Source organism: Pan troglodytes, chromosome 5, assembly GCF_028858775.2.
Source record: "Pan troglodytes isolate AG18354 chromosome 5, NHGRI_mPanTro3-v2.0_pri, whole genome shotgun sequence".
In the NCBI taxonomy this organism is placed as follows: domain Eukaryota; kingdom Metazoa; phylum Chordata; class Mammalia; order Primates; family Hominidae; genus Pan; species Pan troglodytes.
The window spans coordinates 156,610,604-156,630,302 of NC_072403.2; the positions used below are offsets into that span (position 1 = coordinate 156,610,604).

Below are 19,699 nucleotides of genomic sequence, written 5' to 3' on the forward strand. Positions count from 1 at the left end.
TCTCTTATATTTCTGACCCTTGGCTTTGAACTTGACTTTGATTTCTGTCTGTATCCTTTGCTTCTCCTCTGGACTGTTCCAGCCCACATCCTGTGGCCTGTCCATGTGTTATGCCTGCTATTTTTATCTGAAACTCTAAGTTTATTTCAGGCACTGTGGAAGCCCCCTTGCTCTATTACAAACTTAGGATGGTCCTTGAAATCTTGCTATCTTCCTGCTAAAATGTCTGTGGGCTGCAGATGATGCCCTTTATTAAAACTAAACTGCTAAACAGCCTTAGAGAGATGATCACTATCTAAGGTATGTTATTTGTCTTCAGTGATTTATTTTTAGGAACACAATAAATTAATCTTATTTTCTGAGAGTTTTTGCTTATAATTTGTAGTCATTCTTCATTAATTATACTTACCGTTTCTCTTGAGAATACTGAAATGAAAAAGTGTCTTTGGATTTTGTGTAACTGAATTTATGATAAAGAAAAATTGGTTTATTTCTTCTGTTATCTTCTTACATTTCAGTGGCTTTAGAAATATATTAAAGTTCAAAAACCGGGTCAATTTATTAATCTCAGTAACTGTTTTATTCTCCTTTTGAGTGTATGATTAGATGTAGCAGAGAATTCATGGATGAAGTATGGAGAAATTCTCTTACCCTGGACAATTTTTACCCCGGAGTAATTTTTTCTTACTTTTTCTCTGTATTTCTCAGTAACGATGGTAACACTCACACTTGGCTATTAAGAATATATAATCAGACATCCGAATTATTCTTTTTCTTTTTTTTAATCACAGAATTAACTCCTGAGGAGAGAGCCCAAAAGATTGCCAAAGCCATGCGCAAACAGTCTTCTGAAGTCAAAGAAAAATGGGAAAGTCTAAATGCTGTAACTAGCAATTGGCAAAAGCAAGTGGACAAGGCATTGGAGAAACTCAGAGACCTGCAGGGAGCTATGGATGACCTGGACGCTGACATGAAGGAGGCAGAGTCCGTGCGGAATGGCTGGAAGCCTGTGGGAGACTTACTCATTGACTCGCTGCAGGATCACATTGAAAAAATCATGGTCAGCATCATTGTCTTTGAAGGATTTTTAAGAAATGTTTTCTTGTTAAATATAACACAAATAAAGAGAGCCACATATATAAATTGTTATAAGGGATTGTTACAAAGCCAACGCCGCTGCAACCCCACCCATCAGGAGTCAGGACAGGTGCTTTCCATATGACCCTCATTGGGGTTCATTGGAACCCCCTGCCCCCAAATAACAACTAATGCAACTTTTATGATAATTTACATTTATTTTTATTTTTTTATCCAACTGTGCATCTCTAGACAATGTAGATTAGGTTTACCTATTTTTAAAAAATATTTTTAATCCCCAGATTTCCCCTCTCTTCCTTTTTCCTTTTCAGTTTATTTGTTAAAGACACTGAATTGTTTGTTTTGTATTGATTCCCAGAGCCTGGATTTTGCAGAATTGTGTCCATATGGTATAGTCTCCAGGTTCCTCTCTACTCGGTATCTCTTGTAAATTGGTGGATGGAGATAGAGATTTAATCAAAAGCACACTCTTTTACTGGGAACTCTCATCTATAAATTGTATCTTATTGTATATTAATGAAGAATTAGTTTAGCTATAAATTCTGTTTGTAGTCAGGAATTGCCCAAAGCTATGGATGTTAGACTTATGGTTACCTCCCCTTTGGTTCCCATATTCTAGAACATCTCCTGAAAAAAAAGTTAATAAAATTTAGACAATAAGAGTTATAAGAGATGGTTTAAAGTATACCCCAAATCTCATTGACAGTGTAGTCAGATAAAAATAAGTACTGAATTTTGCTAAATATTATTAAATATGTCAAAACAACTGGAAAACGAAATCCTTGGGGGTAATCAAATAATGTTAACTCCCTAAAATTATCGTTAATCATTCTTATTTACAGAATACACACCTTCTGGCAGGAGAAGGGCTTAGGAGTCACACCTGCCAACAGACTTCCAGTTAGCACCTTTGATACTAGCAGATGTTCTGTTTTTATGGCAAGGAAGGCCACATAGTCTTTTATTCTGTTATAGGAAAGTGCAGTCATAACATGATAAATAGGTTCTTTATGCTAGAACACACAGCAGTTCTGAAACCATTTTAAAACTTGCTTTATCTCGAGCCCCTTAATTTGGAAGCTCTTCAAAAACAAAAGATAAACTTTCTTGATAGAAAGACTCCTCATTGCCATATAACACCTGACCATAAAAAGAAAAACAAAAACCAAAGACCTTGTTTGTCAAAGCTTTTTAAATGTTTTAACCTGTGGCTTATATAGAGAAACGTTATTTTTGGAGAGGAAAAATTTGAATTTCTTTTTTGTTCCAAAAGATTTTTAAAGCCTGTCTTGAAGTTATATTCTATTTTTTTAAAGTTTATATCTTTTGAAATAAAATAGGCTATTATTTGAAATTATATGCATCTCAAAACATTTTCTGGCATTTCATTTTTAATCTTTAATAGATAAAAATAAAAAGATGTTGATTTTAAAAGCTAATTACAGTTCTTGAGTCCTCCAAGGTACCTACCCATGGAGAGAATATTAATGCATATAGCTAAAATCCTGACTAAAGAAACCTTGAAGGATTTGAATTCTGTAATTGTTCTCAAACTGAATCTGAGAGACCCAGACCTTTTCAAAGTTCAGACTGAAAAATCCCTTTGCCCACCCTAACCCACCCCTCCTCCTTCCCTGTGCTTCTATATTAATTGTGAATTTTTTACACTTATAATGCCTCTATTACCATACAACTGCTCTTCTTATTTAATTGTATTTTTGTGTTTTTCTGTGTGTGCACATTCTGTCATCTATTAAAATGCCAAATCTGCAGCAATGGAAAAAAAACTATCTCAACTCTTCTTCTCCTTCCATACTGAAGCAATTCCCATGAATTTGTATGCATCCCTTCTTCTACCCTGTCTTTGAAATGTTGGTAGCTGCAGGGTTCGGTAATATTTCTTACTTTACACATGTTGACTTCAAACTTCCACATTCATAGTTCTCACCCTGACTCTAGTCTCTTAAAGAGACTTACAGAGCCTCCCCACTTAAAGAGTGGACAATGTAGAAATGAGGAAACCTGAGGGCAAAGCTAATGGGATGTTTACAACACCTACTACTTCTAAATTTAGTTTGGTACATTATTAACTATAATTTTGTGGCCAATTTAAATTTAAACTGTTTTCTTTTAATATCCCAGTTCCATTATCCATTCTGTGTTAGCTTAATATTGCTCAAATATCATTTTTGTGGGCCTTTGTCAATAGAAATTAATTCTGTCTCTCTTGGATTGCAAGTCCTGTGCTGAATAGTGAGGGTCTATTCCCAAGCAGCTTCCATTCTTTACTGGGAATGTCAAGAATATGGATGCTCATAATTACAATTTCTAAGTGCTCTTAGTAAGTTGTTTTAATGATTCTAGACCTTGCTCAGAGGTGGCATTTGTCAATTCTAAGACTCATTTACCTTTTTTCCTGTAGACTCCACTCTTCCTGCCCAAGCCCTAACCATAGACAGTGATTATAAATGATTTTGACAGGGATAGATCTTACCTCTTGAGTCTGTAATAGGCATTGGTTTCATGGTTAGGAATGTTGTTTCTACTGGCCACTTTCTAACTTAATTTTAAGTGGAAACATGTTAAAATCAAGTTGTTGCATTTGGTGAAAAAATATTAAGGTAGCTATGTTAAAACAGAATAAAAAGAAAATACGAATACAAACTAAAGATAGAATCAACATTAGATATCAGTAAAGTGGAAAATAATGGCATACATTTTCCAGAGTAAACTGCATATAATAAAAAGCATGAAAGGAAATACATAATCATTTTAAAAGTTTGAATTATAATTTTTTTCTTCACACACTTATTTATATTTTTGGGTAACAAACAATGACTTTTTGGTTCTTCATCCAAGTTACTGAAGACCTGAATTAAGTCAGCTGTTGTTGAGTGGGCAACTGTAGTTGATTTCCTCTGAGCTGGCCTTGCCATTTATTTGGAAGTACAATTCCAGGACCCCGCATGTACCAAAACTCATGTATACTCAAGTCCCACATTTCCCCGTGGAACCTGCATGTAGGAAAAGTCAGCTCTCCATATATATATGGGTTTCACATCCTGCAAATACTGTATTTTCCATATGTTTGGTTGAAAAAAATCTGTGCATAAATGGACCCAGGAAGTTTGGTTGAGAAAAATCTGTGCATATGTGAACCCATGCAGTTCAGACCTAAGTTATTCAAGGATCAACTGTATTAACTTTTGTTATATTCGTTTCCAATAATATATTTTTTGTTCTTTTCTTCTAGGCATTTAGAGAAGAAATTGCACCAATCAACTTTAAAGTTAAAACGGTGAATGATTTATCCAGTCAGCTGTCTCCACTTGACCTGCATCCCTCTCTAAAGATGTCTCGCCAGCTAGATGACCTTAATATGCGATGGAAACTTTTACAGGTATCAGCTTATTCCCCTTCATAATGCAGGCTTACACCTTGGGTGGTCTTTAAACCCTACCTCACTATATTACCACTCACCGTTTTCTCTTTCTTTGCTGATGGTATTTGATAATGAATTTAGCATGTGATGACATCAGGTATTTGTCTTTCAGTATCTTGAACCTAAAGGCCTCATTTATTTATAGAGTTTAATTTAATTTTTTGATGTACTATTCATATGATATTTGTAGAAAATTGCAAAAGGTTAAATAAATCACAGTAATTGAAACCTGTGGTAGGTCACAGAAACATTTTTCACATAATGGCTAATAAAGGAGTCATTTTTCTTACTTTCATCATGTATTTTTTTTTTTCATTTTGAAAAATCAGGAAAGTCTCTATTGTTTTTCTTCTAACTGGTTGCTATTTAAATATCTTCCTTATTTTTTCCAGATAGCACATTTATACCAGTGGTGTTTACCTTTAGTTCTTAGATTTTAGCTAATGCAGTTGGTTTAATGACTCTAGACCTTATTTAAATATGCAATTTTGATGTAGCACATAAAAACATTTGAGAGATATATTTTATCATATAATAGGTTTGCTGAATTAATTCAAATATCAAAGCACTCAATGGTTCATATTTTCTTAATGAAATTGAAGAAGTAAGAAATTAGTATACAATATTTTACAATCTTAGTCTTTGCAAAGAGTGTTAATAACCTAAGATTAGTAAAGCAAAATCTGTTAAATTTATATGTGTTTTTCTAGTGGGTGGAACATAGAAATATTTGTTCTTTATTCTTTTTTTTTCTTCTGCTCTGTTTCTCTAATTCATTATCTTCATGTGATGATTCTTATGGTCCATCTTGATTTACTTCCCATTCTATTTCTGTTATCACGATTTCCGAAGATTAGAAGTCGGGGAATATGTTATACTTGAAAGCAGATATGTATTCTGTCATCCTTATCTATGATCCTGGTAACCTCTAGAGCTCAGATGTTAGTTGCTGGTTGGATAAGAAGAGAAAAATCTATGCTGGTGGGCAACACTGTTGAATTGCAGGAGTAATATTTTCTTTACTCATAAAGTGTGGCATTTGAAGGCTTTTAGGCCTTAATGAACAAAGTGCATACTAATGCAATTTAAATAGCTAGCCAGGAGGAACTAGTGCTGTCCAGGGAATCAGACATACACAGTTTCATTTAAGGACAGCTGCAAATGAGATTGTCCCTCTAAGTGGAACAGTAACTAGCATTACATGACCAAGGCTCGAAAAAGGAAATGGAAATGTCAGTAGGCTGTGTGCAGTTGTTATTGATTTGCATTTAGTTTCTCCGTTTAGTAACCCTTTACATTTTCATAATGCAGAGAACTAACTATAGAATGTGTATTTTTAAAAGGCTAGGCATGGGGGCTCTTGCCTGTAATCCCAACATTTTGTGAGGCTGAGGTGAGAGGGTCGCTTGAGGTCAGAAGTTTGAGACCAGCCTGGGCAACATAGGAAGAGCCTGTCTCTACAAAATAAAAATTAAAAAATTACATGTGTGGTGTGGTGTGCGTCTGTAGTCTTAGCTACTTGAGAGACTGAGGTGGGAGGATCACTTGAGGCTAGGAGTTCAAGGTTACAGTGAGCTATGTTTGTGCCACCGCACTCCAGCCTGGGCAACAGAGTGAGACCCTGTCTCTAAAAATAAAACAAAAACAAAGATGTGGATAAAAGATGTAGAGTGTCCAACCTGGGCAGCATAGTGAGACCTTGTCTCTACCAAAAAAAAAAGAAAATTAACCCGGCATGATTGCACATGCGTGTAGTCCCAGCTACCTGGGAGGCTAAGGTGGGAGGATTGCATGAGCCCAGGAGGTCGAGGCTGCAGTAAGCCATAATCGTGCCACTGAACTCCAGCCTGGGCAACAGAGTGAGACTCTGTCTTTACAAACAAAACAAAACCAAAACCAAAAATGTATATTAAAAAAAATACGAAGAGTACATTAATATGCCTGTACAAACTGAAATATATATCTCAACCCGAAGTAGAGATGATCAGATACAAATTTGGAGGAAAATAAGATGTTGCATACTCACATGTCTTTTCATTCTCTGTTTATCTTCTACCACCTCACTCACTCTATCCTTCTAACTATCCACTATCTATGTACTGTCTATTTCTCTCTCTCACTCCCCATATATATATATAATCTATTATCTATCTAACTATCTAGTTTCCTAGGCTTCTTTTTCATTTGCTCCCCATAACACTTTTTACCATCTTCCTTACAAAAGAGAGATGAGTGGTCACTGATCCCATGACCACATTTTGACTTTAGAGGCTTTACAAACAATGTACTGCCTTAGAGGCAATGCAGAGTAACAGTTAGGGCACAGATTCTGGCACTGTATGACCAGAATACGAACAGGAGTGTTGCCACTCACTAGCTTTATATACTTGGATACCTCTTTGTGTTTTAATTTCTTAATCTGTAAGATGATGATAAAAATAACCTTTACAGTTATTGTGAAGACTAAAGCGTTAATTTCTATAAATTGCTTAGAAGAGTACCTGGCACTGTTTACTATTATTTGAGGTCAGAAGGAGTCTTTTTTTTTTTTTTTTTTTACCATTACTCTGATACCAGAGACAGAGAAGGGGTCTAAGGGGTCTATATAAACAATCATATCCTGGGCAATAGCATCATTTATTATAGTCTTTAAAGCAAAAATATTATTAAAGTTATTGTTTTGGAATCAAATTATTTCCTCTGACTTGCATGTCTATGTGTACAGGTTTCTGTGGATGATCGCCTTAAACAGCTTCAGGAAGCCCACAGAGATTTTGGACCATCCTCTCAGCATTTTCTCTCTAGTAAGTACTAATAAACTGGACTGATCGCATTAATTGAATGAATTAGCATTTTCTTTCACTTTAATTGAAGAAGCCGTATTCCTTGCTATAAATATGTTTATTTAGATAGATGCATGTAAGGAGGTACTAACATCAATGAAAATATTGCTTAATGGTTATTATTTATAATAACGTAATGACAACTGAGAAGTCTTCAAGGTGGAAGAGAAATGAACTCATCTTTAGCTATGGTTTCTCATTGGAACGTCTGTTATGATAACTAACATAGTATCATATCATCATTGCTTTGTCATAGGCAAAGATTATGAACTTTTTCATAATAAAGAAATCAGTTTTATCTTTTAAGGTTTTAAATTAATTTTTCTGCTTAAAATGTGCTTATTTAAAACACACCTTCAACTTTCAAAGTAAAAAAAATCATTCCCCATAAATCTTTAAGTGGGAAGATTTTGATTTATTAGGCTCGCTGCGATTATATTTAGTTTTTCTGCTATTCGAGTATTGCGTATGTAGCCAAACCACCTATGCAGAATTTTATGTAATATTTTTCAACTGGAATTGTTAAATTTATGGACTATTCTTGAGATCTTCAATAAACAATTTGAGCTTCTACTTTATCATTCACTGCTGAAGATACTAAAGAATGTCGGATTTATAGTCAACCAGATTGAGTTTAAACATTCATTCTGTCGCTTACCAGACCTGTGAATTTCTGAAGGTTGATTTCTTTGTCTTAAAATACCGTATTACCTATTTCCTCTGATTGTTTTGAGAACTCAATGACAAGGCATATCCAATTACACAAAGCACCTAGCACAGTTCTTGACACAAATGCTTTCAATAAATATTAATTCCTTTCCTTTCATTTCCTTTAGCAAATATATGTAAGAAAGCAATTTGTTTCATTTAATTCAATTTAAGTAAACTTTAAAACTTAGGGCAAAGCTTATTTCTCAATTATGACAGTTTTTTTGCAACTATAACCATAGAAACAGCTAAAAAGTACTATATCTTCTAACTAAATTGATTACATTTATATTTCCTCTTAATGTTTTTGTCCCTATTGATAAACTGCCTTACCTCAGTTAAAGGTTGGGCTTTTCTTTTACAATTTCAAGAATCTTAATCAGTCATTTTCTGCCCCTTCCTGCCCTATACCTCTCTACCTCTCACCCTCCTCACTGCCCCCACCCCTACCTCAACTCCATACAGTTTTTCTGTTTCACAAACCTTAGACCTTAGGTAGTTAATCTTTGGTATACGCCTTCCTGGAATATACTGTGTACCTAGATGCCAGGACACATTTTTAAAGTCCAGATACCATCAATGTTGATGAAGTAAATAGGTTTGCTGTATACTTATTAGATTATTAAGTATTCCAGATTTCTAAAGCTCAGTTTTTCAAAATGTAAAGCTATGTACCAAGACCAAATGAAAGAGGAATTTACAAAATAATTGAGACTGTCTTTACAGTTCTAACTATCAGTTATCTTTAATATTGATGAAATGCTATAGTTTCACCTAGCAATCACTCTCATAGTGGAAATCAAGCACATATTCTTTTGGAAGTGAAATATTGTGAAATTTATACACATTTTTGTAAAAGTCAAATACATGGCCTTGTATTGTCTAACACTGAGAATCCAAGAATGTAGAAGTTATTCAAATCAAAACAATTATTAAAATGAGTGGGGAAGTGTAAACAAAGTCCCAATTAATAAATTTAATAATTGTTATCCTTTGCTGCTTGGAATCTTTGGCTTTATTATATTTCTTGGACTTCAGCCATGGTTATAACAGAAGCCTGTTTAGTTAGGCACAAAATAAAAACTGACCTATTAGCCTGGTGCCAACACTGAAATGAGGTTGGCTCTAATGAGAAATGTAACATACCTACTTCCTCATTTTCATCCCTGTTTATACTTTGGTGGGCATAGATTGAGAACAGAGTGCTTGCCTTTTATAAAGAGAGGAGAAATTGTTGAGTAGAAAAATTGCTCAGCTAGTGTTCAGAAATTGAGATCACATCTGAGCTCGACCGTTTATTTACTGGCTATCACTCTTTGGGCAAGTTATTTTATCTCTACACATTTAGTTCCTCATCTATCAAATGGAACTTTAATGTGTATCTTGCTGGCTTCCTTACCAAAAACATATATTTGAAAATGCTTGGCAAAGTTTAGAATGCTGAATAGTTGTAAGATATTAATGTGACATGAAATTGAGAAAAAAAGTATTGGTGACAACTGGCTACGTGAGGATCTGATGATATTTGCAAAGTATGAAAATTCAAAGTATTATTTGAATTTTTGTATTTGTTCATTTAGCAAAATTCTTTTATGGCACTAAATTCACATGTACTATTCTTCTTAAATAAGTCTTAAAATAATTGGTTAATGTAGGAATAATATATTTTTTATAAGTAAGAAGTAACTAGAATTGTAAAAAAAAAAAAAAAAAAAGTACCTCAATTTAAAAACCCCGTAAAATCTCAGTCATAGTAAGGTCTAGTGCAAAAGTAGGAGACTGGGCTCTCTGTATGTTTCAGATGAAAGTAAGAAATTGGGATTTTTCTGCCTAGACGATTGCCTTGGTTCTTCACAACTTTTTGCCTATTTTTAAATTCCTTCTTTTTAAATGTTATAGAATTGAATTTATTTAAATGCCATCTGTACTCAATAGCTACTCCTGTGACTATGATGCAAAGTAAACAATGTTATTAGTCATCTGGAAAATTCAGTCTTGAAAAATCTAATTTTTAATCTGGATATACCAGGTAAAATTAATTTTGGTTTTAGCTTTATCAAAAATATATATGGAGTACAGTTTCCAGATGGCACTAAGGTTTAAACTGTAGTATTTATAAACAACACCATTTGAAAGTTTAAAAGTATTTTTATCAACAGGTTAGATTAGTTGGCATTAGACCTTGAACCTGTATTGTTTCTTGTTTTACTTCAAATGAATCCTTAAAGCCATTTTTTGTTTGGCCCAGTGGATCTCATAATTATAGGAATCCAGCTCAGAAACCAGAGCAGTTCATTGAATTTGCTATAAAATGTTCAGTTGTTTTGCATTAAGGTGTAAGGCTTTTTGGTTTCCAACGTTTCCAATAATCTCCCTTTGTTTCCTCAGCGTCAGTCCAGCTGCCGTGGCAAAGATCCATTTCACATAATAAAGTGCCCTATTACATCAAGTAAGTTGATTTTAATTCTCCTTTATGATACCAAGAAAATCATGTTTTATTGATAACTTAAGAGGCTTCTCCCCCCATAACTTTTAAAAATAGAATTCAGTCCTATTATCTGAAAGAAACTGTGATATAGTTAATATTAAAAAGAAACTACTTTTAACATGAGACTTATATTTTTCATGTATCAGATTAGGGATATAGGTGTGTTTAGCTGATATATTTTAAAGTAGAGATTTAAATATTTGGAGACAGACAATAAGCTATGATGGCCATACTGTATTCCAGCCTGGACAACAAAGCAAGATCCAGTCTCTAAAAAGTTAGAAAAAAAATTGGAGAAAATGACAGAATTTCAAAATACTCTTGACATAATGATATTTGTCAAATTGTACAAATTCTAAACCATTTTTCTTCCTCTAAGAAAATCCATATAAAAATGTCTTATACTCTTGTCATTTTATTCCACCAATAAGAAATAATGATTTATCATGAAAAAGTGAAATATTGTCAAGTTTTTCTTTGTCTTATAGAAGTTATCTGCATTATTAGCATAGGCTCATCATTCTTTGATTTTGTTGTCCAGTTAGTTTCTCCTTCTTGCATACTGTTTCTTCTTCTTATATGACATTTTATAAGTTTTGTATAATTTACACAGGCTCTTAGTAGGCGTTGATCCTTGGCTTAGGGCTATATATTGTCATGGAACAGAATGATAAAATTCTACTTCTATAGTCCCTTGGAGTGTAACTTAGTAAAGATATTAATTTACAACGTGCTCTAGTGATGAGTCATAGTTGACCCTATTTTATGTGTCAGACGAACAGCATCATAATCATGACAACACTTACTTATTGTCAGGAGACAGCTCTGTCTCAGGTTAGCTGTGTGACCTCAGGTAAGTCAGATGAAGATCTCTGGGCCAAGTTTCCTTTTTATCATTTCTAACATGGGGTGTGGTATCTCCAAAATCTATACAAATGCTAATAATCTGCTCTTCCAGTATACTTCCTGAAAACGTTGTGTGAAGTCCATGTTAGTGAAATAGTCTTTTCTTATAATTTTTTATTACAGTCTGAGATGTAAGCTCAGGGTAAAAAACAGGTTTGCATAATATATAATAAATATAATAAGCAATATACGTTACATTAGCTTATGGGAGTTTAATATTTTTATCAATGTATAACCTACAATGCACTGAGTTGTGAACTGAGTTGGGAACAAGGTATTAAAGCAATTGATTGGTGTCAAATTTGCCCAAGTAAGAATGGAAAGAGGTCAGACGCTGGGTAAGTTGGCATGTCTCTAGTGAAAGAAGATGTGATTATCTAACTGAAAACGTTTAAAACTGTTTACATTTTTATTGTACACTATAACAATAATAATAGTAATAGTATTAGAGAACTTTAATTTGCTTGGTTGAATATTGACTTGAATTTAATATTACAAATTTAGATATAAATCTGATGTACTGTGGTAGGCAAAATAATAACTGCTCCCAACCCCCAAAAGATGCTCACATCGTAATCCCTAGAACCTGTGAAAATGTTAGGTTACAAAGCAAGGGAGAATTAAGGTCGTAAATGGAATTAAGGTTGCAAATCAACTGACCTTTAATTAGGGAGATTATTCTGGATTATCCTGATGGGCTTAATGTAATCCCAGGGGCCTTTAAAAGTGGCAGAGGAGACAGAGATTTGAGAATGCTAGCTACTAGCTTGGAAGGTAAAGGAAGCAGACATGATCCTTGAATGCAGGCAGCTTCTAGAAGCTGGAAAAGGCAAAGAAATGGGATTCCCTCTTAGAACCTCCAGAGAAGGAATTCAGCCCTGCCAACTTTGATTTTATCCCAGGGAGACATTTTTGTAACAGCAATAGAAAATTAATGCATGTACTATACAAAAATCAAGAAGTTCATGCAAATTAATTGAAATTAATTAATTTATTGAATTGACTTAGAGTCCTTTATCATGTGATTTTTTTAAAAATGCAAACTGGATCTAGTTTTTGGGTTTTACTAAATAAAAAAATTAAATATCTTGCTTTATGTTTATATCACGATTATCTGTGTGGTTTGGCACTTTTAAAGTCCATCCTTAATTTTAGCTCTTTTTTAAAAATGAATTTCTGTATGTTCAGGTTAATTATATATGACTGAGAATTGTCTAAATCAGAATTTCTCTAATTCAAAATGTTTATAATTTTGGAAGGATCTGGTAGGATTGTATTCTTGTTCTTGTGGGGCAGAGTTCTTATGGGGCAGATTGGTAGAATAAACGTTAGTTTTACCTGGCTTCCCATTGGCTAGAGCACTATTACCAGCACTGGAAAATAGATATAATATAGTGATGGCCACTATTTTAAATAATAACGTTTAGGACTGTAGCATTTAAAAAAATCTTCTCCATCACCAGTAAAAGATCGGATTGTTTAAAATATATGTAGTTTTAGTGTTAAATGTCTTTTAAGTCTTCCAAATTTTTAGAAATGTGCCCATTTGTATATAGCAAATTCCCATTTTCACAAAACTTGTTTAACCAGGATCTTTCACTGTGTAATTTAACAGTTTATTTCCTCATGAAGAAGGAACATCAAATTCTGAAGGTAGAGTTATAAAAGCCAGTATTTATGTGTGAAGAATTGTTATGAAAACAAAATTTAATTCCCAAATTAATAACCAAGCAAATGGAGAATGAAAAAGCTTTTAATATACACTTCCCTTTGCATGGCTTCAAAAGTAGAAGAAAAATGTTTAAAACAAATTTTGCATGATTGCCATGCAATGAGAATTTCCTGGAGCAAATTAGAATGTATATGGCCAACAAAAAATAATATTCAGGTAGAAATATTCAATGTTTTTGATGTTTAAGTATGTATTCACGTTAGAATATGGCCAGAAAGTTGAAAGGAGACTAGGAAGGGCAAATTATTTTTATGTCATATTTTAATTTTATAGATCACTTAAAGCCCACTTTGATGGCTTCCCACTGCATTTCTGTCTCTCTAGGTAATTCCTTATTAATATTTTGAAGTGCACTGCGGTGGCTCCATGGCTCATGTGTTTGTAGAAAATGAAAGAATATAAATCTGAACTGAAAGAGTCTATATAGTATAAATCCCTCTATTTGTTGATATCTTAAGTTAAAACTAGTCTATATAGTATAAATCCCTCTATTTGTTAATATCTTAAGTTAAAACTAGTCTATATAGCATAAACCTCTCTATTTGTTAATATCTTAAGTTAAAATTAACATTTGAAAATTTTATTTGCTTCCTCTAAGGTAGACTTTCTGAAACTGATCTAGTTATTTCTTTTTTCCTAGTATAGTGCAATGAGAGCTCATTGTATTCAGGGTTTAAGAACATTTAAAATGGGGCCGGGTGCAGTGGCTCATGCTTATAATCCTAATGCTTGGGAGGCTGAGGCGGGTGGATTGCTTGCCCCCAGGAGTTCAAGACCAGCCTAAGCAACATGACAAAACCCCATCTCTACAAAAAATTAGCTGGGCATGGTAACATGCGCCTATAGTCCCAGCAATCAGGAGATTGAGGTGGGAGGATCACTTGAGCCCAGGAAGTCAAGACTGCAGTGAGCCATGATCACACCACTGCACTACAGTCTGGGCAACAGAGTGAAACTCTGTCTCCTTAAAAATAATAATAATAATAATAATAAATAAAGAGAGACAGAAAAAGAAAATTTAAAATGGTTCTTGCTGCCTTCACAATATACAAAAATCTGCCATAAAAGCCAGATCTCTCTCATTGTAAATTTTTGGTTATGTATTTTGCACAAGTTGTTCATTTCCTCAGATAAAAGTTAACTTCCAGGGAATATGAGGGATAAGAGGAATGAAAGCTTTGGGTTCGGTTGAACTTTCTTAATGCATCACATTAACCATGTAAAATTCACCACTTCTCAGTTTGCCACAGAAATAATAATAACATATAATAATAATAAATAGTTGCTGTGGGAAATAATAATGATCATTGTAATAAATTACATTTTTGAACAGTGATTTATTTGCCAGGTGTTGTGCTGAATCTTGTGCATAGATGATCTCTTTTAATTCTCTCATTAGCCAAGTGAAGTATAGGTACTATAATTACCCCCATTTACAGATAAGTCTTAATGAATTATCAATAACTGCATTAAAAGTAATTAATAAGCACACTTACAGCTTGCTTGAGATTACACAGCTGGTAAATAGAAGAGCTACTGTTCAAACCCAGGGATTGTCTACAGCTCCTGAACTCCTCCTGATCACTATGCGGTGCTGTGTCCTGGCCCCAATATTAGTTGAGTCAGAGGACGGAAGTTTTTAGTCCCATGGAAACTTTGAATAGGATGAAGGATTATATTTAGGAAGGAGGATAGTAGTGGAGAAAGTATGAGCAAACATCCTTTCTTTCATACCATAGACGGTTACCATTTACTATGCACCTCCTGTGTGCCAGCAGCTGAGTCCAGCTGTCCAAGGACAAAGCCCATGCTTTTTCCAGTACTCCACACTGCCCTTGTATAGGCTTTTCCATAGGCTAATTTCTACAGGAGGATCTATTTTCTAGATGTTTAAAGCAGTTTCACACTGTGGTCTGGTAATGGACAAAGGTGCTTTTTCATAGATAGGAAGATGTCATTCCCACAGTGCTTGCCAGTTGGACCTTGAGAGGAACTCTGAGGTGGGGAAACACACTCTTTGGCCTTCCTCTATCTTTCCCCATTCACATGATCTGAAGATTTCTGTCAACGGGTAGATTTAAGTATCTGCGAGTAAGACGGCCAACAAAGCTGGCTTATAAGTCCTAAGGGACTTGAAACACAGATGGTTCTCTATACATCCGGCCTGTTGGTAAGTCACAGTATTTAATAGAATTTAATAAGATGTAGTTAGGAAATAAGATTTTCCTTTTTCCTTATAACACCTTCTCTAAAGCCTGAGTTGTTGACTTTTCAGTAAGCCTTTAGTCTTGCTACAGATGACTATTCTGTTCTTGTGACAAGGTGTCACCATCACAATTTAACAATTCTATAGCTCAGTTTTTCCCACTGGAGTCTGAAGTGCAGATGTTAATTCTTCATAGAACCCTAAATACAAAGTACAATAATACACAACACACAGCTTTCATTATGAACATATTAGTAATCTCTGGTTATATATACCATGCATGTCACATTTTCTAAAACTGACATTCCTCAATATTGCAAGAAATTAACCAGCATAAACTTGTCTATATCTATAAAATTTGCTGTCTTACATTTGTTTCCCTTGTTCTAACTCCCCCTTTGAGTGGATCCAAATGAAGATTATCCTCAATTTATTTCATCTCTCTTTATACTTTTATTTTCCATTCTTGTGCCCATTATTGATAATCCTGCAAAGCTCTTTTAGACCTACTCTCATTTCCCAAGGCCACCCTCTAACTGCCCTAATCCTTCAGTAACTGAAAGGAAATGAAGTTTGTAATAGTTGTAAAATCTTGGGGAGCGAGTAGTTGATCTTTATCGCAGTCATACAGTTCATTTGCATAGATTATATATACTTGTCTTGGCAGAACTACATATACCGTCTAGAGGAGAGAATTCATGCATACTTCTTTAGAAGAATTGTGCGCCAGCTTAGGCAATACAGAAGAAATAGTCCTTCCCTAAATATGGGCAGAGAGGAGTATCAGCAAGGCAGTCTCCAAATACTCAGCCTAACAGGAAAATGAAAGCTAACAAAGTGTGTGTAACAGCAACAACGAAGAATTAACATAAAGCATTTTATCATTAACGGTTATAGAAAACTTATCCCAGAACAGAATAAACCCGTAACAAAGGTATAATTAACAATGAAAAATAAACATAGCTCTCTCCAAAAGGGTCCTTACAGCAGTCTTTATTTCTCCCTTCCCTCTTTCATGAAGATGAGGGATGGTATCTTTTTGGTTCCAGTTTTTTAAGTAAAGAACTCTTGGGCCGCACTTTGAATCTCTTTCAAGAACTGGAGCTTGTGGTTTTGGTTTTAATGATAAAGAAGTAAATGAAATAGAAGCATAAGCAAAATGTACTGGAGAGTCTGTCTTTCTAGTAGTCTGTGACTCTGTTTTTACTGAAAATAAATATTTAAAACTCACTGGGCCAAGTCTGCTGATGGGGAGGTAAGAACAAAATTGCTTTATGAAAGAATGTAAGTACCTTAGGATCACTAAACCCCTGGGCTTGGAGGGGCTTCAGATAAATGAGCATAAGCATACCTTGGCTAACTAAAAATCTAAACAGTAGAAAGCCTGCCCTGCAGCAGCCAGCAAACCATCACTGGGAAGAAATCTTATGTATTACTGGTGTCCTAGTTAATTGAGGTAATTTAGGTGGAATTGATATTGTCTTTGAGAGACATTAGGTAGTTAAGGACTTAAAATATCACCTTCACTGCCATTAGTCTACATATTGTTGGGCCATGAAGTAGTATTTTGGCTTGGAATCTTCTAGATTACCCAACTCTATTGCATTATAATGGCACCATCAGCCTTACTGGGCAATTTGATTTTTAGGGTAAGGGATGCAGTTAGTAAAGTTCTACCATACAATGTAGGAAGGATCACTGTGGGGCCATTTAGAGAGGAAAAAAGATATCTATACTTTATAAAGATTACATTTTTAAAACTGCCATTGCAATTAGCAAAAGTACAGAAGTAATAATGTTTAAAATTGTAAAATAAATAGAAATATGCTGATTATAAAGTAAAATAATATAGTAAAAGATTTCGTTTAACCATATAGAAAAAAATAGAAGTAATTAATCCCTGCTTTTAAAAATACATAAAAGAAAGAGATAAAGTAGTAATTTTTTTTAAATAAAAAGCTAACAGCTACAAATCCAGCTTTTAAAAGCAAACTTAAAGGATACAATGATCCCCTCAACTGTTGTGGGAACATAGTCCTGGTGTTAACACCTTCAGATGGGGGCATACAAGGCTCCCCAGGGCCAGTGCAACAACGAATGACCTACAGGAATTTGGCTGATGGTCTGAATCTCCCCAGTTTGGGAGTCACGGAGATGAGGGTAGGGTTGGGTGGGAGGTGGGGTTCCCTATGAATTCTGGGCTCATGTAGAAATATTATCAAGCTAGCGGATCCCCTGGGTTTACTGAGTATTTGCATGTTTATATTTCCAGGCAATCTAGTACCCTCAAGACAATTATCACCTGTCCCTCCCCTTGCACGTAGACACATCAGTTTTGATCATTAATTCTACTACTTTATTTAAAAACAAACACAAATAAACTTTGTCTTATTGTTTTGTAACAAATGTTCTATTAGTCATACATGCAATATTGACATCTTATATTTTGGGGTGTATGGTATGGTAGCCTATTTCTTTATAGTCCTTTCCATGTTTGTATCTTTAAATCTACTCCTGAGTGTGAAATTACTTTAAGTGTATTTTGTTTCAGAGACAGGGTCTCATTCTGTTGCCCAGGCCGGAGTGCAGTGGTGCAACCATGGCTCATTGCAGTCTTATACTCCTGGCCTCAAGTGAACCTCCTGCCTCAGCCTCCTGAGTAGCTGGGACTACAGGTACATGCCACCATGCCCAGCTAATTGGACTTTTTTTAGAGATGGAGTCTTGCTATGTTGCCCAGGCTGGTCTCAAACTCCTGACCTGAAGCAGTCCTCCTGCTTTGGCCTCCCCAAATGCTGGGATTACAGACATGAGCCACTGTGCCCAGCTTAAATGCATTTTATAGTCAAATCCTACGGAATTATTCATTGTTTACAATGTTTTCTTCCTGCCTCCTGTCTTCATTATCATGAGATACTAATGGCATTTTTTAAGGAAGACTCTAAACTTTTGCCGTACCTATTATCAAATAGGATCATATATCTTATTTGAATTTTGGACAGAATTTTTTTTTTTCTTGAAATTCTGACCTCCACGCTTCTTTTCTCTTAAGTTAATTTTTGTTTCTAAAAGTATATCTTTGGATTTCCTGCCTTTAAAAGCTTAGAGGACAGTAGACAGTGTTTGCGAGTGGATGAGGAAGTTGAATATAACCTGAGGAATATATAAGTTACTCCTGCAGCTTTCTCACCCACTACCTCCATCCTCTCCCCAGGGGCTTTTCCACACAGACACACACACACCCACACCCACCCACACACACACACAAGCACGTGCACAGAGTGAGAATCAATGTTACTGATGGGGGTACTCCACATTCTTCCTATATTCTAGTCTTGGGTGAAACAAGGACTGAAAAGATTATAAATTCCAAAGTAAGTACACCACCTCTCAGATCTTTAAGAAGGTGTTACTCAAATAAATGTTGTCATATCAGATTGCCAACATTTGTTTTCACTCTTCATACTTTAGGCAGTTGAATGCAAAATCGATTAGTTGGGAGCTCGTGCTTGATTGCTATATATATGTAACTTCTATAAGTGTACATAAAGTAAATGTTAACAGAACCTGTATTTTGCCTGTGTCAACTTCCTTTTCTGGAGACTTCTGGTTTTCTCATAGTACCTCCCACCTTCTAATACACTGTATAACTTACTTACAGTGTTTGTCGTCTCTTATTTTTCCCCATCCTGAGGCATGGCCACTCCACTTGGCACCATGGAGTTCATTGCTAATAATTATAGGACCAGTTTGAGTGCAGGAGAAAAGTTGGAAGCCAAACAGAAGTGGCTGGAGTGGTGAATGGGACACGAGGAAGTAGATATGGTACAGTACTCATTGGTGAATTTTATCTGTGAAGGAGAGAAAAAAGTGATAACTAGCAGAAAATGTAGATTTGAGGTAGGGGTGTGTGTGTGTGTGTGTTTAAGGATGGCACGTCTGTAAACATTTATATTCTACAAAGGATAGTCTTCTTGAGAGAGGGGTTGACAGTGCAGCACAAGAAATTTTTAAGAAATCATTGGGAAGAATTGGCCTTTAATAAGAAGGGGGACAATTTCTCAGTTAAAGGGGAGAGAGGATAACAGACTGGCAGTTGGAGGGAGGTTTCCTGAGTTGGTGGTGGAGAGAGAAAGGAGTCCTCATCTGGTAGTATTTAGGTTTTCAATGAAGCGTGAGATAAAGTAAAATGATATTAAGGCAGAGAAAGAAACCAGTTTGGGGAGAGAGATAGCAGTAGTGAATTTCTGTTTTGGAGTTTGGGAAAGCAAGTTTA

At 35.0% G+C, this 19,699-nt stretch overlaps 1 protein-coding gene across 9 annotated transcripts in view; it reads left to right on the plus strand.

Annotated features, from left to right (window-relative positions):
• The window catches only part of UTRN (utrophin), a 568,196-nt gene that overhangs the window by 462,338 nt on the left and 86,159 nt on the right, over positions 1-19,699 (plus strand). For all 9 annotated transcript variants that reach the window (XM_009452168.4, XM_001172875.8, XM_009452171.5 and 6 more), the window contains 4 exons: positions 792-1,060; positions 4,352-4,498; positions 7,266-7,344; positions 10,480-10,540. In XM_009452168.4, coding sequence (XP_009450443.2) covers positions 792-1,060; positions 4,352-4,498; positions 7,266-7,344; positions 10,480-10,540 — 556 coding nt within the window. The remainder of the gene's footprint in view (positions 1-791; positions 1,061-4,351; positions 4,499-7,265; positions 7,345-10,479; positions 10,541-19,699) is intronic.